The sequence below is a fragment of the Miniopterus natalensis genome, chromosome 22 (assembly GCF_054644295.1).
Source record: "Miniopterus natalensis isolate mMinNat1 chromosome 22, mMinNat1.hap1, whole genome shotgun sequence".
Taxonomy (NCBI): Eukaryota; Metazoa; Chordata; class Mammalia; order Chiroptera; family Miniopteridae; genus Miniopterus; species Miniopterus natalensis.
The window spans coordinates 4,711,624-4,738,107 of record NC_142102.1 but is presented as its reverse complement, the minus strand read 5'-3'; the positions used below and the strand labels follow the sequence as shown (position 1 = coordinate 4,738,107).

General features: G+C 51.2%; 1 protein-coding gene across 1 annotated transcript in view; it reads left to right on the top strand.

Moving 5' to 3' along the window:
• AGBL1 (AGBL carboxypeptidase 1) overlaps nt 1-26,484 on the top strand; it is a 330,831-nt gene that overhangs the window by 265,359 nt on the left and 38,988 nt on the right. The window contains exon 21 of the mRNA XM_087829256.1: nt 22,238-22,249. Coding sequence (XP_087685382.1) covers nt 22,238-22,249 — 12 coding nt within the window. The remainder of the gene's footprint in view (nt 1-22,237; nt 22,250-26,484) is intronic.

Genomic DNA, 26,484 nt, shown 5'->3' with positions numbered 1-26,484 from the left:
TCACCCTTCCGCACGCCGACAGAGCCCCTTAGATCTTAGACCTGCGGGCTGTGGGGCAGAGACCTAAAGACACCCCGTGCCCTGTGCTGATGGACCTTCCAGGAAAGAATTCGGTTCCTCACTGAAGGTCGAGACACAGCTTGATGGAGACAAGGTCGGGCTCAAGCTCCAAATGCGGCTTTTCATGGTGGCAGGAAGGCGCTGTGGGCACCCGCGTCCTGCTTCAGCTCTTTGACCCGTGAGCCGGGGGGCGAGCTTACCCCTGAGAGCTGCGCTGTGGGTGAGCGCGCTGTGCCTGGGGCTGTGGTCGGCGTAGGGCTGATGTTTTATAAATGCCACTCCCCCCCCCACTAGGTTTATATCACTGTCCTCTATCTATTGGAATTAAAAAAACACAACACGGTGGAAAGCTGAAAAATCATGCCAGGCTGAGCACGATGAAAGCGAGGCTTGAGGCCCTTTGAGCGGACAGGCTGGCCGGTGAGGCTCTGAGGACACGGGCGCGCCTTGACGGGCGGCGACAGGGAAGTGGCTCAGACCAGAGGCGCTGAGGGCGCCCGCGCTCCTTGCCCTGAGCGTCTCCGCCTTGCTCTCTTTCTGCGCCCCTGCACGGGGAATCAGTGCACAGTTTTCCTGGACACCCCAGAATGGGGGAGTGACCGGACCTTCGTCCACTCACACTTTTGCAAAAGCCAAAAGTTGTGACTCGGGTCGCCTGACCTTACGGTTACCTGCCGATGATATTTTCTTAGGAGGCTCTTTCCCTGGGCTGGGGGCGTCGTGAGATCCAATGATGGGACTCGAGGGAGGGGGAGGAAGCTCCAGCCCTTATATTCTGCTTGTCCGGCCAGTGTCCCCGGCCTGTGCAGTCCTGTCCCTTTGGGTCACTCTTCATGCTCCGTCTTTCCTAGGGATTTGCCCGGATGGTCACAGACGGAGCTGGACTCTGACTCGGGTGCCCTTAGCAATGAATGTCGTAGGAAATAAGCCCTTCCCTGCAGTCCCCCTTCGTTCCTCCCATAGGTAGGATCCCGGTAAATACTAGTCTCCTTATGCAGATTAAATGGTCCCCGCCGCTCTCTCTGCTTTGGTCTGTTAGTCACCAAATTAAATTCTGCCTTGGAAACAGTCAGAGGCCCTGACAGGTAGCTTTGTGCAGCAAATAATGAGGAAACCAAACTAAAAATCAACATACTCTGGTGCTTGCTATAGGGACAGATTCCCTGGGTGCCGAGGGGATAGCATATACAATTGACTCAAAGGTTTTTAAATTTTATTTTGCATCACCTAGTCCTGAATTGGGCCTAGAGCAGGACCCAGTAATTATTAGCTGAGTGAATGGGTGCATTTCGAAGAGCCCCAAAGAATTTCGTTATGGGGATGTTAGGCTCGACCCCACTAGCTCCCAAAGACACTCACACTCAAGTTACATTCAGATTTTTTTTTTTTTAATTATTTTTAAATGTTTTATGTCTTTGAACAGTCCTATGGAGGCATACGTTACATGTCAGGCATACGTTACATGTCACAAAATGTATCCATGTAAGTGCAGTATCGTTACTGTTGCATTTTTTCTTGACCCAGCTTTTGCTCTAATGGAAGGAAGAGTCGTTCTCTGCTGGAATCGCAGTGGAACCAAAGCAGGTTAGCGGCTCTTGTCCAGACTGTGATTAGTGCTTTCTCCCCAATTCACTTGGTCTCTGAGCCCATTGGGTAATGATTTTTTTGTTTGTTCCCTTGGAAGGCTGGGCAGCTGGGGGAGAGCGCCCCCTCCTGGCAGGCGGCGGGATGCAGGGACGGCCTGCATCTCCCCGCGCCCACCCGCAGAATCCTCACCTGAGCAGGACGCAGTCAGGACTCTGCTTATAGTGCAGACTCCTGGGTTCCCCTCTCCAAGGCCCGGCTCCGGAGGCGAGAGCGGGCCCAGGGGACTGTATCGTAAACAGTCGCCCAGGGGATTCTGACGTCCATGGTCCCTGAGACGATTCTGGGAGATTCTGAACGAACTTACAGCAACGTCAGAATGGTTCTGGGTTGGCAAGGTTGGCTTCATTGGTCTAAGCAGTTCTAGTTTTATTTGCATAACATGGCCCTTCTAATGCATCTAATGCACACATTTTTTTTTTAAATTTTTTTATTTTTAATTTTAAAAAAATATATCTCTATTGATTTCAGAGAGAGGAAAGGAGAGGGAGAGAGAAACAGACAGAAGCATCAATGATGAGAGAGTCATTGGGGATCGAGCCCGCAACCCGGGCCTGTGCTCTGACCGGGAATCGAACCTCGATCTCCTGGATCCTAGGTCGATGCTCAACCACCGAGCCACGCCGGCCAGGCCACATTTTTATTTTTGACCAAAAGAAAAGGCAGGCTAATATGGGTAAGTAAGGAAATGCGATTTAGAAGTTAAATAAATTGAATTTTCTTGTAAAAATAATTTATGTAACCATGTCGTGTCTTGTTTAAATATGTATATGTATCCCTCTTGAAGATGTTAGCCGAGCCTAGATCCCTGCTGAGAAATGAATAGAATGGGAAATTCAAGCCTCGGCTAAACCACAAAAATATTCCCAGTGACTGATCGTCTCCAGCCACCTTATTTAAGGCAGGACTTCCCGGTGACAGGAATAATTAGCTTTGGAAAATAAAAGCTGAAATAGGGGCCGAGGACGCTGGCTGATGAGCCTGCTTTGCATATTTAGATATTCTGCCAGGTCCTTGCATTAGGCTTTCTGCTCGGGAATAAATTTGCCTTTACTGTTTGTCCGGGCCTCCCCCATCCTCACAGGGAGGGAGGGAGAGAGATAGAAACGACATCGACTGGCTGCCTCCTACTGGGGGTCAAAGGCCACACGCCAGGCACGTGCCCTGACCCGGAATCTCTGTCCTTTCCTCTCTGTAAAATCAATCAGTAAAAAATAAATAAATAAAAGTTCTTTTAATAGAAATTCGAAATAAATATGCAGCGGGATTTGGGGCCAGCAGCCAGCCCAGCAATGTGGAATGTTTGTTAATCCGACGGGGGGGGGGGGGGATAGATCCTGTATCTCATTTTTTTATTTAAATATCATCTTATCAATGCACATCTCCTGTTTTGTTTGTTGGTGTGCGTATGTTCTGGGATGCTGCACACACACAACAAAAAGGCCTTTTCAGACCACAGGTTCTAGAATTTCAGAATTGCTCGCTCGACGTCAGGAGACGGATAACCTGTTCACGAAACGCCCTCTCGTATTTATCCAGGTTGTTCCGCGTCATGATCTTTGCCAGGCAGCACTTGATTACCTCGCTTCGGCCGGGCGTGCGCGTGGAATAAATGAGCCTTCACCTTGCGCCGCCCGGGGGCCGTCCTGCTGAGGAGCCACGGTGCCATCGGCAGGGGTTCCCGACCCCCGTGATCGCTGTGCGCCGTGGCCCCGACGGAGACCGAGGGGCGAGATGAAGCCGGTCAGCTCTGGTTTTCCTGGGCTCCTGCCCCCCCCTCCCGTCTCCCTGGACCCCGCGCGGCCGCCTGTGGGTGGGCGGCGCCCTGGGTGCTGACACAAAGCAGGCCCGTTCCTGAGCTGTGCCTTCCTGCGGCCAGGCTGTGAGGACAGGGCCACTCATCGCCTCCGAGGTGGGACAGGGATTTCCCAGGTAACGAGTTGGATTCGGATGACGTGGTGACAAGAGGGGAAGGCGGGATATTCATTCCCCCGTCACCACCCTGCGGGATCCCGCGCTCTCAGGGGCCTCCCGGGCCTAGTCCCGTCTCTGGGGGCCTGAGACCGGGCGGGAAGGCCCCCCGCGCCCCCTTCGCTGTCATAAATATCATGTTTAAGGCTGACATTCGGGTGGCAGCCGCACCCCACTTTCCAAGGAACGGATATATTGGAAACTGTATTTGGGGAGAAAGGACACAGATTAAAAACCTAGCCCTTTGGTGTTTTATGAGGAGTGGTTACATTTGGGCCACTTTTTCCAGCGAGTGCATTTCCTGGACCCAACATCAAGGGCGTAGGGTTAGGAAAGGGACCGGGGATTGGCCACAGTAACGGACCAGAAGATTCCAATGTTTTGTAACATTTACACATAAAATCTCCTAAGTGCAGGACAACCACCTACCTTGCTTCCTGCCTTGCTTCCTGCAATCCTTCCCAAGCCAGCCCCCTGCGCATAAGACACTGCTGGGTCTGCGCCTCCCCGACGAGCCCTCCAGTTTAAAATCTCATCGCTCCGTGGGCTCCTGTGTCCTTTTATATGAATCTGTTAAGAGCCGAGACTAAGTGTGTTTGGAGAACGTGTATCGATGTTGAATAGACGACGTGCGATTGTGTGACGCGGTCTCGGTGTGGCCCTCGGTTGCCCCAGAACGGGAATCTTTCCCCCCTCCTCCCTCCCTGCTGCGCTTGCCGAGGTGTGTCGCCAGTGATGAGGCGCCAGATAAATGCCTGGGTCACCCCCACGGAGTTTCATTTGCCACAGACTTGCTTAGGGACACGAAAGAGCAATCGCGGGCCGGCAGCCAGGCTGTCTTCCCCGTTGCGGATCATATCGAGCGAGCCCTCGCTGCGGAGACAGGGCACGGCCTGCTCTGTCCCCTGAGGTCGCTGGTCCGTCTGAGGCCCAGTCAGTCCCCGTGTCCTGACGTCTGGTCGGGGGACCCACCCGCTCTCTGCAGCAAGGCCGGGGGCGCCTCGAGAGCGAGGCCCGCTGTCCCTCCCCGTGTCCCCAGCGACGCGCGCTCACTGAGGTCCGGCTGGGACTCCGCCCATCACACCCGCTGCGACAGCCGTCGCTCAGTCCCCTCCAGGGAGACCGACGTCCCGGAAACGACAGCCCCAGCTCGGTGTCAGCCAAAGGGCCGCGTCTCTCTCACCGACTGATAGCGCGTCCAGACGTCCTCAGCTTCGTCCTGTGAGAGCTCTGGACACCGCGCCTCGTGCCCGCGCAGGGGATTTTAAAACGACGCCAGCAGCTCGAAGGACACATTTATCCCTAAGGGGACCTGCGCCGGCTGCGGGTTTGGGGCGCACGCCTTCACTCGCGCCGATACCCGTTTCCCCCCCGCGGCCGCGTCCTGCCCGCCTGATTCCTGAAGGTCCCACGACTGACGTGACCTTAAAACCCCAGCGTCCGGCTTCTGAAACTGCGGACAGAGAGCCGGGTGGCGCCCAGGTGAGGTGCGGGGTGACGGGGACTTGGTTAGGGTGGGCGAGGCTGGGACGGAGCGCGATGAAGAACACCCGGGTGCTAAAAGCAGGGTCCGGCGCCGATTCACGTCCACCCCCGGGCCGCATGATCGCGTGGGAGTGGAGCGCGAGGCCCAGCAGTGGAACGTGAACCCGTGGACCAGGAGGTGACAGTCCAATGCCCGGTCGGGGCACGTGCCCGGGTTGCGGGCTCAACCCCCAGGAGGCGGCCGATCGATCACCTCTCATCGTTGATGTCTCTCTCTCCCCCTCTCCCTTCCTCTCTCTGAAATCAACAGAAACATAAAAAAGAAAGAAAAAGACTCTGGCTTATTGGCAGATGCTCGGGATACATCATTAAAGGGCTGTTGAACTCACCAAGTGGCTGGGAATTTCTCATTTTCAGTCAATTGCCGCAGAACATGTTGCTAATGTTGATCGTTTGCGCTCAACAAATTAGAAAAATAGCTAGTATATAAATTGTGCTCATTTTACTGGGGAAAAAAAAAAAAAGCATATATACTTAAGGATTAGCAAATAGATGAAGTGGCTGGAACTCCAAGATCATTTCTAGGGGGTCGGTAGGGCTTTAGAGGTTGTGGTCCCTGGTCCTTCGTTGTTACTTTACTTCTTGGCCAGGATTATTGTCACTTGTCAGGAGGTGGGTGAAAAAAGAACTGAAGCGAGGACAGGCGTTTTCCAGGGGTCAGAAACGAGCGCCCAGAAAGCTGGGGGGAGGATTGCGAGTCCCTGAGCTTACCCGAGGGGCAGAGGTCAGAAAGGCAGGCTGACGGCTCAGGCTGCTGAGCCTTTCGATGCACTTGCTTCCAGAAACAAGCCCAGGATTGGGGGTGAGGGGGGGGCGGGAGATAGAAGCAGAAAGAAGCACGTAGTCCAGGCGGCTGGGCCCCCGCCTGCCTGTCGCAGTGCGTGGTTCTTATTAGAAACACAGTGACCATTTGTGTTTCTTATTAGAAACACAATGTTACCACCTTGAGTACAAGACGATACATAGGAGCTATTTATGGATACAACTGTATGTCGTGAGCGTTTTAAATTGTTGACAGGCTAGGAACCGGCTGTTGTCAGATAAGGTCACCGGGGAGGCTGCGTGCGTGCATTTAAAAAGTATCCGAGACAAGCGTGTAAGATGTTAACTTGGGTTAAATCTATAAAATGGGCACATGGGGGCCTGTCATAAATTCTCCCTGCTCTTTTTTAAGTATTTGTTATTTTATAATTTTTTGTTTTAAAAATAACTAAATAACTAAATGCATTATTTATCCTTGACAGTAATGATGACAGCAATGTTATAGACTTGATCATCTGCCCTCCGAAGACTTTGCTTTCCAAAGTGAATTTCTTAGGGTCGCTTCGCGTCCGTTGCCGGGGTCGTTAGGAGATGACACGTCTAAACCATTCGTGACCATGACATTTTTTTAAAGATGCTCAGGTGAACATTACTGTGATTTTTAAGGTTGATTTGGGGCCCCCTTGGCTGGGTAAATGTGGGTGATACAGAAAACACCTGATTAGTCCCCACTCTGATGAACCTATTTGCAGACAACGAGGAGGAGCCCTGCGCCTCTGCAATCAGTTGCTCTAGGAAGCCTCTGATTCCCCAAGAGAGGTGTTTCCCTTGCAGGTGGGAAGAGGGGAAGGTGGCGGGTGGGCTCGTGATCTTAGGAGAAACCGGAGGGATGAGAGACTTGGCAGGACCCCCAGGGTTTACCTTACGACGACGGGAGGGAACTTTAGCTGGTCCTGCCCCGTGTCCCGGTGCCGGACACCTTAGGGTTGCCTGTGTGGCCTCCACACTGGAAGGCGAACGAGCCAGGAGCAGGCCCGCACCTGACTTGTACTATTCTGACAGTTGGGATTCTTTGTATCCAGTTCCCGGGCCCTCTTCCCCTGGGATACTTTTTTCCCCAAGTGATCATTGTGTTTCTAACAAGTACTGTGCCCTGCGACAGACACATGGGTGCAAAGAGAAACACTCAACCCGGATTCTTTCATCACGACCCCCGCAGTCTAGGGAGACAGGGAAGCAGGTTCGGACACCTGCAGCCCCAGGGGCTAAACTCTGCTCTTAAAGACAGTCAGTGCCCGGGGGGGGGGGGGGGGATGGGGGGACAGGGGACGGGGGACACCCAGACTACTCCCTGCAGGTCTCTTACCCCCGTGCTATACCACCTCTTACAGTAGAACCATTTCAGGCCTCCATTTACAAGGACGGGGCACTCTTTCTGCTCTTGTGATGCTTTCCATGTTATTTAGAATTTGTTTCCTTAGTTCAGACACTGGTCTTTTTTTTTTTTCTTTCTAAATAAAACTGGGAATGTGTAACCTGAGGCTCTTACGGGTCTAACTCATGTCCCAGACATGTTAATAATTGATGTCATTGTTAAGCTCATTGGTACTGAAATGATTTCGTTCAACAATGTTACTTCACCTTAGACCCATCAATGACAAGAGAAACAAAATTTATATGAAGAGATAGGTGGTCATATAAAAATATTTATAATATAGGGGGACAAGTCATAGTGACTTATATTTCAGGGTGGAGATTCCCTTATTCAGCCTTCCTTCCTTCCATCCATTTGTCAAATATTTGTTGACTGTTAACTATGCTGGATGCTGCTCGTGTGCTAGAGATCTGGAGTCAGAAAGGCATGGCCCTAACCCTCGAAGGTCTCTCAGTGAACTGGGCCCCACCAACTCCTATTTCTGCCGCTGGTCTATAACCCGAGAGACAGGGCAGCGAGGATCAGGAAGCCTGGAGAGGACAGGCTCTTTTATTGGGTTAATCCAAGACTGAAATCAAATGATCAGAGATGGTAAGCATTTGTTTTTTAGAGAAATAATCTCCTTTTCTTTAAAGCAAAACCTTGGCCAAAAAAAAATTTAATGCACAAAATACTCTGAGAATCTACCCTTTTGTGGAGTAGAAAAAAGAACTGTAGCTCTGATACGACGGTTTAGGATAAAAAGGATTGTATTAAAATTCAAGCAGGAAATGAATGCTGTGTTAAATAGCCAGCTTGTTTGAGAATTAGTGACAAAGTATCCAGTTGTGTCTAATGTTTACTTCCCTTGAACTGTCTGTTAAAGTATCCATCTTTTAAAAAACAGAATTAATGTAAGCGAAGTTCAGATTTATGTGTATATATTTTTTTAAAGAATGAAGTACTGTGCAGAGATGAATCCTGAAAGTCTAGGGAAACAGATACCCCAAAACTCACCCCTGGTCATGAAGCGGAAATAGGACATAAAAACATACCAGCGTCAGCAGCATGCATGCTTCACAAATAGAAATTTGGGGTTAGATTTCCTTAGATTTCTCGGAATCAAGAGCACACTTGGTCTTCATGCACCTAATGGAATAAATATACCGAGACTGGAGGTCCGTTGGCTTAGACCCGGGGTGCGGCCGAACCACCGCTAGGGGCTCCACGTCCGCCGAGAAGGGTGCGGGTGGAGCCAGTGGGCCTTTGGAAGAGTCTCCTCGCTGCTTATCTCCGTGGGGGTTTCAGAATGAAATACAGCGGCTCCGCAGGGGAGCCTCTGACAGATGGGAGCCTATTTAACAAGCCACAGAAAATGAATAGCTTGGCTCGGGGAGGGACAGGCGGTCACAGAAGTCTGTTCTCAGAGACGTGGGCGTTGGTGGGACCCAGTGACCCACATTCAGAAATATTTGTCTGTTAATTAGGGCAGGTGGTTCCATCCCAGAAGGCTTTGCCTAGCAACAGTAACCAAGGGCATCTGCAACTTCGGTCCTGAGAACGAACTTGGAGTGTAGGAAATGTTCGTGGCGTGAGCGGTGGCCCGAGAGGACGCAGAGCCCGAGCCCAGGGCTCGGTCCGTGCCTCGGTTTCCCCTCGCCCAGGAGGAGTAGATTCCGACAGCCCCTCAGGTACAGTGGAGCTGTTCACACACCCTTGGTTTGGCTTTTGTTTCACTCATCCCATCCATTCTTTCATTAAACAGACATTTATTTAGCATTTATTAGAGGCCGGGGCATAATATTGGACAAAACAGAGTATCTGCGCTCAACAACTTAAAATCTATTCAAGATCAACCAAGTCGCGCCTGTGCAGAGAGGTCATTGCCGCCGCAGGGAGCCGTAACTGCGGGGAGCTCAGTGCAGGGAACCCCGAGAAGAGGCGGGTAACCCAGCCTTGGGAGGGCCGTGGCAGGCCGGCCGGGGGGCCGAGGGTAAGGAGAGGAAGACTGATGTCCAGGACAAAGGACAGTCCTGCGAAGTGCTGACAGTGCAGCAAGGCCGGGGGACCGAGCCGGGCCGGCTTGTTGAATGACTGACTGAGCGTGGGGTTTCCAGGGCTGAGACGGCCCGTGAGAAATGGGACGGAGAGGCCGGCGGGGCCGCTTCAGGAAGGGTCTCAGATGTCTCCCTGAGGACCCCTAACGCTACCCGGGAGCTGAAAAGGAGGCCTGCTCACATCCGCGCTTTAGGAAACACTCAGTGAGTTGTTCGTATTTAAGGAAATATTTAGGCCTCTGCTCTTTGCCGGGCGCCGCGCTGAGCAGCTCAGGGGTTGCGAGGCGGGCGCGGTCCCTGCCCTGCGGGTGGATAAGGCAGAGGGTCCGAGGGATGTCGGCATGGGGGGGGCCTGGGGCTTGGAGGCAGCCTGCAGTCAGGAGGCACGGGCCGATTCCAGAGACGGCAGACAGGCAGAGGACATAGGACACTGTGACCCCGTATGTGACGGAGGATGCAAGAAGCAGCTGGGACCCGGTGACCATACACCTCCCCCGATGACGGGACACCACAGGGCTCAGCCTGTTCCACGGAGAGAAAAGAAGCCGCTCAAACTTGGCACACCGATTGGTGTGTCTCAGAATGAAATCCTGCGACTCAGGAGGTTTTTTAACAAAGATACTGCTGTGTTTTATATTAAAATGTTAATTACGGATGTGTCACACACATAAAGACAGGCAGGAAATAATGTAACAGGTTCCTAAGACGTAGCCATCACGAGCAGCTCGGGAAGGTAACTCTGTAGCGCGTTTGCTCCAGGGGTCTTTCTTAAGCTCCTAGGACACAGTGAAACATTGCTGTCCACCCAGGACCCTGAACGGCACCCTCAGTCGGTGGCTGTCATTCTGCACGTGGCCACATCCACTTGACACGCGCGTATCCACACACTGCATCGCGCCCGGTCGCTCCCCAGCCTGTCTCCTCCATTCAGAACGTTGCTCTTGAGATTTCTCTGTGTTGGTGAAAGTGGGTCCGGTCCATTTATTCTAGTAGCTGTGTCTAGCCCGTCGCGCGGAGTCCGTGTTCACAGAGTCAGGGCCTTTGGTCGGAGGCAGCCGCTTCCCCCGTTCTTACCGTAGGAAAGTTTCCCTGCGCGAGCTAACGGGCCTTCCAGAGCCTGCGACACCCACGCAGCTGCTCTTTGGCGGTCCTGAAGTTAAATTTTATCCCATGAGTCTTTTAATATCCATTTTTCTTACTAGTAATTAGGTTGAGGGTTCCTTCCATATTTTAGTAGCTATTTGAGGTTGTTTGGTTTTTTTGCTCTGTGTCACCCATTAAAAAGCTTTGTCCGTTTTTCTCTTTGCTATTTGTGTTCCTGTTATTTATTTATTTATTTTTACTGATTGTAGAGATGGGTTATATCATGAGAACTAGGTTCTTCGCTCGGTCCAGGGATTTCTGTTACCGTCACACAGTCTGAAACTTGTCTTTTCACTTTTCTGGCTTTTTTTTCCTTGGGATAAAAAAAAAAAAAAAAGGTGCACTTTAGTTTTGTTTGTTTTATTTAGTATGTGTTGAAATATGTGTGGGAGTTTTCTCCTTCAGGATTTATGTTTCTTTTGCACTGGGTGAGAAAGTCAACCCAGCCCGGCCGGGCGTGGGTCAGCGGTTGAGCATCAACCCAGGATCCAAGAGATCGGGGTTCGATTCCCGGTCAGGGCACATGCCCGGGTTGTGGGCTGCAGCCGATCAATGACTCTGTCATCATTGATGTTTCTATCTCTCTCCTCTCCTTTCCTCTCCCTGAAATCAATAAAAATATATATTAAAAAAAAGAAAAGAAAGTCAACCCAAGACAATAAAGTCATTTTCCCCCTATATTTTCTTCTAAAAGTTTTGGAGGATTGCCTCTCACGGTTTGGTCTTTTATCCATCTGAAAATTATTTTTACATATAGGCAGGGGTAGGCCTAATATTGCCCTTTTCCATGCGGACAGCCAGTTAATGGTCTTAGCATCACTCCCCAAATCTCGATATCACACCACCTCCGTCATGTGTGAGCTCTCAGGACACACAAGGGCCTGCTTCTTTGTTCTGCACCTTTTGGACTATTTTCCTGCACATGGACCACCCAGTAAAAATATTAACATTTTCATTAATATTACTATTGTTAATGACATTTATAATTATTTATAGAGCATATATTTATGTTAAAGTAAAATGTTCCTAATAACAATCCACACTCCATCTGCCTTCTCATCACAGTTACTTCCTTCATTTATTTATTTTTCCCTTTTTCAAGATTGTCTTGGCCTTTATTCGATTTTTAATTTCCGTAAGAATTTTAGAGTCTGCATGGCAAGGGTCACAAAAAAAAAAAAAAATCCTGTTGGAATTTTGACTGGAAAGGCATTGAATTTGCAGATTAACTTTGAGACAAGGAGGGTCTTCACGATATTGGCAACTGCCGTCCACGTCAAATACACCTGTTCTCATTTATAGGATTTCCTTTTAGGCTTTGCACAAAATTTTGCATACCGGCTGTAAAAAGGTTTCGAACAGTAAGCTTTTTACTTGCGGTGTGTTTTGTCTTGGAAGTAACTCCCCGTCTGCATGCGACAACAGCCGTGTCGCCTCTTCTCCGCGTTTCTTTTTTATGGACGTACCACAGTTATGCAGAAACGCAGACGAATCATAACTGAGAGGCTTCGTGATTACGGAGTGATCACCAAAAAAAAACCAAAAAACCTGCCTGAGATTAAGAAAGAGAACACTGTGCCCTTCCCCCCCCCACGTCCCCCTCCAGGCATTGCCTCCTAGGCCCTTCCCCTGGCCTCCTGCCCAAGCACCACACAGTAGGGAGCCTTTTAAAAATGTTACCTAGGTAGGAACACAATGTATCCCTCGGGTTGGGCGTGGCTCCTCAGCAGGGCTCTGTAACATGTATCCGCATTGTTGCGTGAAGCTCGCTCACGCTCCTGGCTGCGGGGCTGCCGTGTGCAGTCTCGGCCCAGCTGTTTGTCCTTTGACTCGATTTGCCCGCTGAGGCCTCGATGGGCTCGGGCAGCTTCTGCTTGGGAGCCACTGTGAGTCCTTGGGCTGCGAACATCATCGTTCCTGTTGCGTAAACATGCACAGGCAGTTATTTGGGTATTGATGAGCCGGTAGTGAGATCTCGTTGCGGTTTAATTTGCTTCCCCCCCCCCCCAGACGCCTAATGAAATAGGGCATTTCATGTTTACTGTTTTTTGGGGCATCTCAGCATCCTCGTGTGTGAAGAGGCTATTCAGAATTTTTTTTTTTTTTTTAATATATCTTTATTGATTTCAGAGAGAGGAAAGGAGAGGGAGAGAGAGAGATAGAAACGCCAATGGTGAGAGAGTCATTGATCGAGCCCGCAACCCGGGCATGTGCTCCGACCGGGAATCGAACCCCGATCGCCTGGATCCCAGGTCGACGCTCCACCGCTGAGCCACGCCGGCCAGGCCGGAATTCTGTTTCTTGTCCTACTGAGCTGGTTGTGTTTTTCTGATTGATTTGGGAAGGTGTTTTTGGACACACACACACTTTCTCTACTTTCCCTCCCTCACCAGTGTATTTGGAAGAATAGGCACTAATTCTTAATCTAATGCAACATGACTTGCCGTTTCTTCCTTTACGGCCAGGGCTCTTTGTGTCCTTTGAAAGAAATCTTTTCCTACTCCAAGGTCACCAAGCTATTACCTTCTGTATTCTCCATAAAACTTTATTACCCCGCCGTTTACCTCTCCTGTGACCCGCGTCCGGCCATGCTCTGCGCATAGCGCGGCGTAAGCGCAGGGCACATCTTCTCCGCATTTGGATATTTAATTGGCACCGTCTCGTTTATTGAAAAGACCGCCCTTGCCCTGGCAGCACTGGGGGTCACCTTCACCGTAGATGAGGTGACCGCGTCTGCTCGGAACCGTTTCCGGATGCCCCCCCCACCCCCACCCCCCGCCCTGATCTTCTTCTGTCATTAGGCCTTGAGATCTTGCTGGGCGTGTCCTTCAGCTCCGTTTCTCCCCTTCAAGGTAACCTTGCCTGTTCTTGGACATTTGCATTTCCCTAGAGAAATGCAGCGTGAACTTCTAAAGTTACGCAAAAAGTCTGGAGAACACCCTTCCCGTTGTTCCTGTTAAACCCCTCTCACTAATTTTAGAGATTCCCCGTGTCAGGAGCCGTGTTCAACTTTCGTTAACTTAATGCGTCCACAGGTATTGGGCGCTTGATGATAAACAGTATCTTTAAAATGTGCTGTATTGTGCTTCGCGTCTGTTTTAAATGGCACAGAGCCCGTCTGTTCCCAGCTGACGTTTCTGTCTGCTCGCAAGCCTGGTCCGCTGACGTCGCTGCGAGGTGCGAACTCACTTTCTCTCACCTCTTCTGCATGTCCTACGCCGTGTTTAGTATTTTCTTGTATCTCCACGGGTTCTGCTTTCCGTAAGGCTGATCGATTTCAATTATTACGGTTTATTCTTCACTGTTTTGGGAGGTGGGCGATACGCTTTTGTTCTTCTATTGACACCCCCCCCCCCATATTTCAGTGCAGTTCCTTCGTGGGAGCTGATAAAATAATTTAGGAGGAACAGCGAGGCTTGTACTCTGAGCACACAGCTCGTGACACGGACGCCGGGAATGAGAATTGCTGTCACGGGTATTACTCTGATTTTTTTATTATTTTATTTTTTTAAAAATATATCTTTATTGATTTCAGAGAGAGGAAAGGAGAGGGAGAGAGATAGAAACATCAATGACGAGAGAGTCATTGATCGGCTGCAGCCCGCAACCCGGGCCTGTGCCCTGACCGGGAATCGAACCCCGATCGCCTGGATCCTAGGTCGACGCTTAACCGCTGAGCCGTGCCCGGCCGGGCATACTCTGATTTTCTTAAAAGGACTATTATCAAATACAAAACCCGCTCGCTCTCGTCGGATATGTCCCTGGGCCGTGCTCTCCGTATCTTTCTAGGACTGGGCATCACATGCGCAGTAAGTGAAGGAGTTTGCCATCCGAACTGTTTCATCATAACAACAAAATTAAGTCACTGAAAGCACCAGGAATAAATGGTTCGGAGTGGCTTCCGAAGACGGTGCAGACTGAGCTGGCGTCTAGCCCGAGGCTCACGAGGACCAGAGGCCGACACGCCCTCACCTGCCCCAACCCCGACTTGTTACTGCTCAGTGCAGAGACTCGCTGATCGTATCCTGGGAGGAACACGCACAAAGGGGCTCTGTCCTCGAAAGAAAGCGTTTACTCGGGTGCTGTAGCGGATTATGAGAACCGTGCCTTTGCCTTTCCGTTCCTGGTCTCTCCTGGCTCTTCCATGATCCCTCCCAGTCAGGATTCGTGGGCGTCTGGCCCAGGAATGGGTCTTGGACTTCAGTGTCATCTTAATCTGCAAAAATTCTGACTCTAAAGTCACCGTGTCACAACCCTGTTCATTCAGATTGCAGTCCTGACATCATCCGGGAATTCACCCATCCAAGGGCCTTGACTCGTTTCAAAATCTCTATTGTGTTTTTTTTTTCAAATACGTCTTTATTGATTTCAGAGAGAGGAAGGGAGAGGGAGAGAGAGAGAAACATCAATGATGAGAGTCACTGATCGGCTGCCTCCCGCACGCCCCCTGCTGGGGATCGAGGAGCCTGCACCCCGGGCCTGCGCCCTGACCGGGAATCGAACCGCGATCTCCTGGATCCTAGGTTGACGCTCAGCCGCTGAGCCCCGCCAGCCGGCCTCCATTACCTTTTTATTATTTGAGGATTATCAACAATACTTGTATAGCTTTTGGATGTGACATCTGACTCGTTACCCCCGGTGCTGACTGTAGATACCATCTCTCATGCCAAGATAGTGTTTTCCTGCAGAGGCAGACAGAGAAATCCCGGGGACAGGACTACAGGGGAGACGGTAAGGCTGGGCTGCCTCCCATTTCTAAAACTGCGTTTGAAACACGACCAAGTCCATTTTGATACCGTTTGGGGAACTGAAGAGACCTCCACAAACAACTCGGCCCTGCTCTGGCCTGGGCGTCTGGAAGGTGACGGCGAGACTGGCGGTTAGAAACTGGGCGTGAGAGGAGCTGATCGCCGCTCCCGCTCCAGCACTTGCACCGAGCGCTACTCGCCTGACCTTACAGTTTGAGTCTATCCAGCCAATTCAGGATTCAGTCGGGGGACAGTTAGTAAGAGAAACCAGCCTTTCTCCTTGGAAAACATTTTACGAAACGTTGAGATCCCCTGGAACTTTCCTCATGGGGGAGAGCAGCCGTTTCGTTCTCTTGAAAGTCGGCGATGAACTGTCTTAAGATCTGAAGACGGTGGAGGTAACTTTGCTGGATTTGCCTAAAAGCCCCAAGCTGACCACTTTCCGTGTCAGCCCCTGACTGAAGGGGAATCAGTTTCCACTCGCTGGAACCGCACCCTCCGGCCACCCCGTGCCTGTTTGTTTCTTTTAAGCGACGCCCTGTCTCTCCGGTGACGCGTGTAATCAGCTGAAAGGCCGAGCGGAATAGCTGGGTCTCCGGGGAATCCAGATCCGTGACACCGCTTCATCCCAAACGGCCGCGCTTTCCAGTGTTTTAAGGAGGCCCTTCTGCTGAATGAAATTGTCATTTTGATCGTCATACCTGTACCCCCGTCGTGTCCCCGCTGCCTTCTTGTTAATCCCCTCGAGCGCCCGCGCGTCCCAAGGCGGAGCCCCGGCGCCGGTTCCCTTTCCCCTCCTCCCTCCTCGGAGGCGCGCACCTGCTCGGGGTGCCTGCCGGCCGGCCGGCCGCTCTGCAATTTTCCAATGTCTGAAGCTCTCTGGAATAAATCCCATCGTTCGAAACGAACTTTTCTATCCATTTTTACTTTTTCTTTTTTTTGTAGTAGAAAAAGCCTTCTTTTATTTAGCAGCTCTGCAAACAAGACGAGCGAGCTATCCACGCGGACAGCCTGGCCCCGTCTTCAAGGCGCAGGACTCCCTGCCGCCAGCTTTCTTAGGATCTCTGAAAATTTCATTAGAGGCGGGTGTTGCTCGAAGGGTACAAAGCAGCAGTTCCGCAGGCGGCGTAAGTCCTCGGCATCCCGTGTACAGCATGGTGACTGCGGCGAACACGGTATTGTGTCCTTGACATTGACTAAGACGACGTTGTCAGTGTTCTCAGCACACGTGAGAACGGTAACTATGTGAGGTGATTGATGCGCTCATTAGGTGGATTGTGGTAATTACAATGTATCCGTGTGTCAAAACACGTATCCCTTGAATATCTACAATTTTTATTTGTTATTTATACCTCAATAAAGCTGCTCTTTTATTTTATTTTATTTTTTGGCTACAAAATTACATGAGAGGAACCCACCGTGAGGTTCTGTGGGGCTGCAACCCATTCACTAAGAAAATTGCACTTCTGGCCCGGCTGGCGTGGCTCAGCGGTTGAGCATCGACCTAGAATCCAGGAGATTGCGGTTCGATTCCCGGTCGGGGCACATGCCCGGGTTGCGGGCTCGATCCCCAGCAGGGGGCGTGCAAGAGGCAGCCGATCAATGACTCTCGTCATTGATGTTTCTCTCTTTCTCTCTCTTCCTCTCCCTTCCTTTCTCTGAAATCAATAAAGATATATTAAAAAAAAAAAAAAAAAAGAAAATTATGCTTCTGGTTCAGGATGGGGACAGTGTTGCTGTGGAGATAAGAACATAGACTTTGAGGTCCGAGCGGCATGAGTTTGAATCTCGAAGCTGATAGTTGCTTGCTGTGCACTTTTGCACAGTCTCACCTCCGTGGCCCGTCTGCCACTCACGAATAACAATACTTGCCACGAAGGGGTGCTGTTCATTTTAAATTAGATAACTTACACAAAGTGTTTAGGACAGAGCTGGCACGTTATAAGCTCCCAATCCCATGTTAAATATTAATTATGATATTAATAATGTTGGAGCATGGAGAGGTCTGCTCCCCACAGAGGCAACCCACTGATAGAATTCAGCAAAATCTGGCCAGAGAGTTAATCTGCTTTGTGAACCCCTTGGCTGCAAACAGGAGATGCGGTTATGCAAATTCCAGAAATAATAGCTCACATTCATTGCATCCTAGCAGAGCGTATTCAGCGCCCCAATGGGTTTCAAATCTTACCGTGGATCAGACACGCCGGGAAGCTTGTTGCAAATGCAGAAGCCCAGGTTCCACCCTTAGAGGATGTGCCCTGGTTGCCTCGGAGTTCAGGACACTGCTTTTAACCAAGTAACCTGTGAGTGTCCGTTTAGGTTTGCTACACGGGCTTTCATTCAGCCTCATTATAATGCTTGATAAAGTTGATTTTTCTTGGTTCTGGGAGCTCGCGGCCGCCAGGGGCTCTGAGCTGTAGGGAGGGAGCATGACCACATAGGGCCTGTGCCCGGCAATCCCACGGGCACGTTGTCTCCCGGTCCCGTTTCGTGACGGGGGCAGTGTGCCCACGTGGGTGGTGAGAAGAGGGCAGAGCCAGGCAGATGCCAGGTTCCCTTCATTCCCGCCCAGACCCGTATGTTACACCCCCGTGACCTGTTTTATAACTGGGAGTCTGCGCTTAATCCCCTTGGCCTTTTGCGCCCAGGCGACCATTCGTTTGTTCCCGTATCTATCTATGCATTTGTTTCAAGTACAATGATTTTTTTTTTAAATAAAATATTTAAATAAAATATTTAATATTTTTAAATAAAATATTTAAATAAAATATATACACAATATATATAAAAAATATAACAGACACACATGAACTTACTATCGAGCTTAAATAATAAAACATCACAAGTCACACGGATGTCCCCTCCATTCCCGCGTCACCTTGCGTCTTGCCCTTTGCAGCCTGGGGCGACCGCGGGGCCGAATCGAGCTTTTCCCACCCCAGCGCCTGCCTTACACCGTCACTGCTTCTGGATCTGTCCTTAAACCAGCCTTACATGATGCCCCTCCCCATTTTAACTCGTATAATTGCTGTCACTCTTTATCTCTCTCTCTGCGCCTTTTCATTTTCATTCGCTGTGTATTTCTGAGACGTGTACCTATGGACATGTGTAGATCTGGCCCTTTAATGTGCCTCTGGCATAAACGCGTCCCGGTTGACCCAGTTGTCATTAAACACCGAACGCCCTCGCCTGCACCTCCGTGTCCCTTGCTCGGCCGCAGTGTATTTGCATCTCCCGGGCGTCAGTAAATCGGCCTCCGAGGGTCGTCCCGGGTCACGCCCCGGGGTCAGCCTGGGTTCCCAGGGCTCCGCCTCTGCCAATATTGCCATCGATCGGCCTTTCCGTTTCCCCCAGTTGCGTGTGCGACAGGCGTTGCCGATGGCGGCTTTACTTCGCATTGCCTTGATTCCTGCTGAGGCTGGGCCGTTCAGGTCTTGTCGTGCAAGAATTTCCTACCAGTGTCTTATCCCTATTTCTCTCTATTTTCTTTTTTTTTAATGTGGATTTCAAGGGGTCCTTCGCATATTCTGGACACCGATCCTTGCTGCTTAATAGCATAGGAAACACCCCTGAGACTGTGGGGTCTCTTTCGGGGGGGGGGGTCCCCGAGCGAGGGAACAAAGAAGCCTGCGTCGTAGTTGAGCTTTGGCCGTTGCTGCCGGGTCGTTTAAAAATGTTCTTGGTTAGATATTTCATGCAAGTTTATAGGTGGCCGCTTCTTGGGGACTAGAATACGAATGGGCCCGACTCCACCCTCTCAGAAAGCTGCGGGGAGCAAGCAGTGAGTCTTTAAATTACTCACCTGGCCGGTGACTGGGTCTGTGCCGAGCTGCAGTCCGGCCCCCGCCTCCCGAATTTCCGTGGAGCCCATCTCGGTGGCTCTCAGCACCCCCAGGGGTAGATTCAGACACACGTGCGCGGCCTGGCCAGTGTGGCTCAGTGGTTGAGCGACAACCCATGACCCCGGAGGTCATGGTTCGGTTCCCGGTCGGGGCACCTTCCCCCCAACCCGATATTCAGTGGTTTTTCTGAAGGCGACGGCCCTTAGAGACGTGCCTGGCGGTTTTCCACACGGCGGGGATGTTTAGCCCTTCGAAGCCAAATGGGGGTCGCGCCAGCCTTTCAGTCCTGAGCGCAGGGCTGTCCACAGGCGACGGGGCGGCTGGTTTTATAGTCTTGCTGGTTTTGGAGAGAGTCCCACAGGGCAGAGGATGAGCCGTGTCATCACATCACAGAAAGTCCCGAATTCCAGGGCCACCTGTGGACTGGCAAGTGCCAGAAGGCAAGGAAATTGCCACGGGAGGCAAAGGGGTGGACTGTGCACCCGGGGGACAGTCGGTTACTCAGCTGCAGGACCTGGGCTGAGGGCCATCTGCTAAAGGTCGGCCGGGGGACACGGCGTCCGAATTCGACACTGAGTCTGCCAAGCTGGGAGGGCCCTGGGTCGAGCCCCCGCACTCCCGCTGCCATCGGCATCCTCAGCTTTCATTGTCAGGCCGTCAGTGCCCATCGACCGCCTGCTCTCACCCGGATCCCTGGGTGGCGGAAAGGAGAAACGGGGGGGGGCAGATCATCCATCGCGTGGAGGAAGGTTGATTGGGGGAGCCCCGGTGTGGTATCTGGCGGCCAATCTCTTATAAGGTCGCCCGGGCTTCAGGGGGAGTGCGGGGGTTTCTGGAGCACTCGGAGAGGCCCGTCCTTGAAAGAAAGGCTCCCTGGACGCTCCCGGGGCTGCCGTGACCCGGCTGGAGAACAGGACGGCGCAGAGGCTTGTGGGAGATGCTGATGTTCGGGAGCTCGGCTCGACCCGGGGGGGGGGCCTGTGTCTCCCTCCCCCCGCCCCCCGCGCCGGCCTCTGGCCGCTTGTTGGTCTTGACGCCCCGAAAGGAAGCTCAGCGGCACCCAGAAAGGGAGCCGTGCGCTCCTGTCCTGAAGACCTGGCTGCGTTTCTCCGGGTTAAGAAGCTGTCACCTGTCATTCCCGTGCCCAGGACTGTGCCGTGGTCGTCTTCTGCCTTAAATCACTCAGTGTCGTCGTTCCCCCCCCCCCCCCCCCCCCCGCAACCCTGTGAAATTCTTAGCCGAAAGGTGCCGGGGAATTGCATATGAAACTCATCATCCCCTTGAAATGAAATGGTTCTGCAAATTACGGCTTAATAACACTCGGAGCCATTAACAAGCGCAGAGATGAATTACCACGTAGCTGGCGGTGTTCAGACGGGAACGCGCAGGGGCGCGAGCCACGCGGCCGTCCGGGGTCTTCCTTAAACCGCAGCGCAGGGCCGCGTCTTAATGTCCGAGAGCCCAGTGTGGTGACGCCTGCCCTGGAGTCTCACATCATCGCAGCCCTGAACAGGTCAACTTAGCACGCGAAACAAATGGAGGGTTTCAGTTTCTTTATTTAAGGGAGGGACGGGGGCTGAATGTCTTGTTCCTGGCCTCGAGGTGCTCCCAGCCCAATGGGAGGGACAGGCGAGTGGACGGATCACCTGTTGTGCTATAAATGTAAGTCACGGAGCTCCTGGACACAGAGGCGCAGTGAGGGCTGAGCGTAAGCATTTGTGGCCAGAGGCCTGGATTTACATTGTTTCTCAGTCACTCACTAGTTCCGATACATTGTAATTGTCCCCAAACTTTTCAGGGCTCCAAGGTCTTTCTCTCTAAAGAAGATGTAACGAAGCACTTAGCACAAGGCTCTGGTGGGGTTTTCGTGGTACTGGGTGTGTGAGGAGCTCGTCACAGCACGCGGCCAGTTATTTGGAGTATTGTTAACGGTTACCCCCAAATCAGGGAACGTCTCATTAGGAAATTGAGTTTTGTTTTCGATTGGGTTTGTAGGAAGCTTCAGCTAAATTAAAGGGGCAACTTGAAGGCGAGGGGTTTAGATTTGTTTAACATCATAAGCATCATATGTAGCACTAGGATGTATATTGATTAATGCTCATCCTGTGTCGTTTCTGAAAAGATTAGAGGGATTGTCCTTTCATGGGAGATCCATCTGAACGGTGCCAGGTGCCTGGCATCTCTCCTGAGAGTTTTCCCTGATCTTTTCGCTATTTGGAATTTGCTAAAAAACAGAGTAATATTGCTGGTGCTGCTTCTTGGTAAGGAGCAACTTTATCCTAAAAGGCTTGAGGTGCGTTGGTTCTCAGCCGGGGCGATGGTGCCCTGCAGGAGACATTGGCTTTGCATAGGAACGTTTTAGGTTGTCACAGCCGGGGAGGGGGGTGCTGCTGGCATCTCATGGGGGGGGGTGCTGATGCTCCGAAGCACCTCACAGTGCTCAGGCCAACCCCACAGCCAAGAATTACCTGGTCCAACATAGCAGTGCTGCCGTTGATGACCTCAGGCCAGAGAGAGAGAGTGTGGTCTAGAGTCCATCGGGAGTCTGTCACCCAATAATCTGTGAGCACATCTCAGGAAAAGAGATACAAAAGGAGCCGGCTCCTAGCAAAGCAATGCCACGGGCCTTAGAGGGCAAAGGGAGGGACAGAAAAACCAGCGCTGTGAATTTTTAATTAACTTTGTGTATTTAAAATGAAAAGGAAACATTGAGGGAGTGAAAGAGTCATCTTCCTCTCCAAAGGAGTGATTTGCACATTAGCGAGTCTCGGAAGGGGAAGGAGCCCGACCGCCACCGGTTAGGTGCGTGATCCGTGGCCAGCTTTAGGCATAGCTCCTCCTTATAAAAAACAGCTTCCCGTGTGGAACTGGGTTTGCAGACACCCACGTGGTCAATGACAATCAGAACTCAGTGCACAACTTTCTGAACCGTTTCTGACTCCCCCTTTGCTGGTTTCCTGCATCCAGCCAGCGGTGGAGGCGGGAACACAAGAAGAAAAAAACCCAAATTAAAAATCATAGCGACCACAGCAAGTCCCGCCTCAGGAAAAGGTGCGGAACCAGGTGGGAGCGCTGTGCGTGGGTCCTGGCTGGGCTGCCTCGCAGTCGTAGCCTGGCACAGGCCGTGCCAGCTCTCGGGCTCTGGCCCAAGACACCCCCACCCGCCTGGGCCGCGCTTCCCTCCAGCACAGACAGGGCCCCATCGCTATTCCCAGCGAAGGCCTAACGGGGACATGAAGGGAAACGCGAAGGGAGGGGGAGGGCAACGTCCTGCGTTTTTATGTCCACGTGGAAAGCAAGCCCCAGGGGAGCTTCGTAGCCTAGAGCCGAAGCCAGCCTGGGGGTGTCCTTTTCCAAGCTCCCTCCCCGCGGAGAAAAGCCACGTTGGCAGCCGAAACCGTGGGGCAGGAGCCAGAGGCTCAAAGCGAAGGCAGGAAGAGTTTAGAGGAGCCAGCGAGGGAAATGTTGACACAGAGCCTTGGGGAGTGAGCAGGGTCCCCCGGGGAGCGGCTGAGGGCCTCGGGGAGCCAGGCGCCCAGAGCGCAGTGGGCAATATGACTGCACAGGACCCACGGCCTTTTCTGGCCCTGAGCAGGGCCGTCTCACCCCAGGCCAGTGACACATTATAACAACCCATTATTTTTACCAAAAAACAAAGGTGTCCCCCCCCCCCCCAGCCTTTTTCTCAAAATGAATTTTATGTCTGTAAGCGGAGGCCAGGCATTTTAAATAGACCCTGGGGGCTGAAATTTTCTTTTAACTCACAGGATGGCAACTTACCGGAGCTGGAGCCGTGCAAGGACCCCCTCTGTGAACTCTCCCGGCCCCCCTCCTAGAGCCCAGCTCCCGAACCCAAGTCCGTAATCACAGACGAATGTTCCTCTTTTCCTTTGCACAGTTCACTCAGTAACATACTCAGTGGATATCGACGCCCTCCAACTGGGCCAGACACGGAGTCGTCAGTCCTCTCCATTCGAAAAAATGATGTATGAACACAGAGAAACGGGGGGGCTTGTCCCGGACGCCGTCCCAGGTCGTCTTCCTACAGCCTTGGGTCAGGAAAAATCATGAACTGGCCTCAGGTCACGAGCTGCAAAAGGGACAGATTCATGGTTCGGTTTAAGACGATTTCTCGAAAGCCCAGCGGTTATCGTGATGTGGCTGTGCCGGGAGGTAATTCACGTTGTTCTCGTTTTCCTTTCTTGAGAGCTGGTTACGTGGAGGTTCTTGCTACTAAGGTCTCCCCCAGACACACTACGAGGGGGTGAGGGTTTAATTTCGGTGGTTGCTCAACGCGTCAAAGGTTAATACGTTTAGGCCCCCCCCCCCCCCCCCCCGCACCGGTACTCTGAGTGGCGCCGTAGCCAGGATTCCCTTTCCCTGTCAAACTGCCTGATGTCTGTCCCAGTCCTTATTTAGGTTTATTTGACTTAAGTGAAGAGTGTTTAACAGACCCAGTGATCTGTACAGACCGCAAAGTTTCATTGTGATCATGACAATTCAGGCCCCCCTGGGAAGACAGGGAAACTTCTAATAGGCTTTGTGTTTCCTCCGTGTGAGTTTTGCGTGTTGTCAGGCTGGTCAAGGCTCTGTTGCATCAGGAGACTTTTTTTTTTTTAATTTTTTTGGTTGATTTTAGGGAAGAGGGGAAGGAATACAGGGAGGGTGGGATTCTTGTATGTGCCCTGACCAGGGATTGAACCCGTAACCTTGGAGTATTGCGATGACGCTCTAACCCTCTGAGCTACCCGGCCAGGGAAGATCAATAGATTTTTTTTAACAACATAAATAATTACTTCTAACAAAAAAAAAAAAAAAAAAAAAGAGAAACACGCCAAAAAAAAACTTGGAATGGAAACATTAAGTTCCAGGTTTTTTGGGGTTTTTTTTTTGTTTGTTTTTTTTTAAAACCCATTAAGACACCACATTAATTCAGCCCTGGGTTCACTCCATCTTAAAGTGAGGGATTTGGCAGCCCTGCTGGGTATGTCACCAAAGAGTTCAAAGTGGGCAGGTTTTGCAAACAAACAAACACCAGTTATCTTTTCCTTATGACTAAGCAGGTTTTCAGGCCTGCGAGAGGACCACACACCACCTGCAAGGCGATCGTCTTGCAGGCTTGATTCCTAGGTTTTCCTTCTGAGCCAAGAGGGGTTTTCTCATCTGTCATTCAGCTCAGAGACAGCCCACGGTTTCCTTGCCTGTGTCCCCCCCCCACAGCCTGCGGGGAATGACCGGTTCCCCTTCTAGACGCAAGGCCACGAGGCGGCCTGTCTCTCTCCCTGGGCTCCGTGTCATATAGCTCTCCTCCTGATGCCTTTCTCTAAACCCTATTAATCACCCCGTCTGAAAGGCCCCATTACTGGGAATATTTAAAGAGTGACAGGATAATACACTAGGAAATATACCGTGCAGAATATTACAGTCCTGGCAGGGCTAAATGACCTGAAGCCATCTCAGCCTCCTGCTCTGCTGTGATTAATTAGCCCCATTTCTCAGAATCCGCCAGAGTCCAGATCTCTCTCTGCACGGGAGCTTGTGAGTGGCCCGTTCAGAGGGGAAGTTTTCCTGTCCCTGCTATTCTTTCTTCCCTAGGGGAGTGTCCTTACTCTTCCACTCCAGCTCTTGTCTCTAAAAATGTTCATTTGATCAAGAAATGCACCACTGAGTGGTGCTAGACACCGTGCCTGGGGCCGGTGAGGACCCAGCTGAGTGACATGTCATCTCAGGGAGCTCTTTGTCTCGGAGGGAAATGAATGCAAGTGAGGGTTTGGGGACACGCCGAGGAGAAAGTGCCTAAGTTTGCCTACAGTACCAGAGGAGGCAACGTGAATCTGGTCCTGAGGGAGGGGCTGTTGTTGGCCAAGCAGGTGGGCCAAGAGAGGTTATTATAAGCAGAGGGGGGACAACAGTGTGCGAATCTATGACTACTTCTGGGAGCACCAACTGGAGCTGCAGTAATTTGGTGTGTCCGGAGCAGGAAGGTCAGGTGGGGACCAGATGTACGCTGAGGAGCCTGTGCTTTGTCCGGTAGGTAGTGGGGCGCCACTGAGCATGTTTTAGCAGAGGTGAGTTTTTTAAACCTGACTCTGGCAGAGACAAAGTGTGGAACCTAGAGGGGCCTGAAAGATGGGAGGAGAGTCTGGAGGTTACTGGGAAAGTTTAGATCAGAAATGATGTGGGTCGAGGCATCTGAGGCTGTTGAGGTGACCATGTTCTTGCTGCAGAGACGTGTCTCTCTCGTGGCGCCGTAACGTTTTTCTGAAGGTAGAGCCAGGTCTCTGTAACGAACACACATTCTCTGTGCTCTCACGAGTTTTCTGGGCTGTTTTAGCCCCTGCATTAAAAAGAAAAACCCTCCAAATTCCCTTCTGTTTTATTGCTATATAGCTGCATGTTTAAATCCATGGAGCCTCTGTCAGTGATCACAGGAAATTCTCAGTCCCCCATGATTTTCGTGGAGTCAGTCCCAAATCCCACCACGCTGGAAATACCTACTGGAAACAAGGTAGCAAACCATGAAAGCCTCAGGTCAGTATAAGGTGTGCTAACTGTTTGGGGTGAGTCTTCTTAAATGAACACGTGAACCCCGTCATTAAGCGTGGAAGGAGTCACAGAAAACATTTATTTTAAGTTTCTGATTTAGAGTCACTTCTCTCTCTCCCGTGCAAGGCAATTCGCACTACCTGGCTCGACCCATGTTCACACCACTCACCCACTGCTTGGCTCCGTGTTTTTCAGCTCTGAGAAACAGGGAGAAGGCGCTGTCTGGCTTGCTCCTCAGATCAATCAGCATATGGAGAAACCCTTTGTAAACTCTCAGGATAAATGGCTTTCATTATCATGGCTAACAGCACCTAAGTGATTAATGACGGAGCCAAGATAAAATCTCTGGCCTCCTGACTTCTAGCCCAACTGTATGACAATCTGTTCACATCTCTACTTAATTATTTTTTTTCTATGTATCTCATTTAATTAAAAAAAATATTTAGCCCAGATCCTGTTTTTCCCCTTAGCAAACTAACATTGTCAGATGTAAAACACCCCCCCCACACACATGCACACACACACACACACACACACACACACACACACACATACACATACACACTTCTACTCTCCTGAATTCTCACCACTCTATTTGGTACTGAGAACAATTTAGCCGGGTAGTGGGGCTGAAATTTACCTTAGAAAACATCCTGTGAAGAGAAAAGGGGCTTGTTAAGTTGCTGCTTTGCAATAACTAAGAGAAGCCTCAGCTTGGCTCTAGCGTGAGGCTCACCCGTGGAGCTCTTACT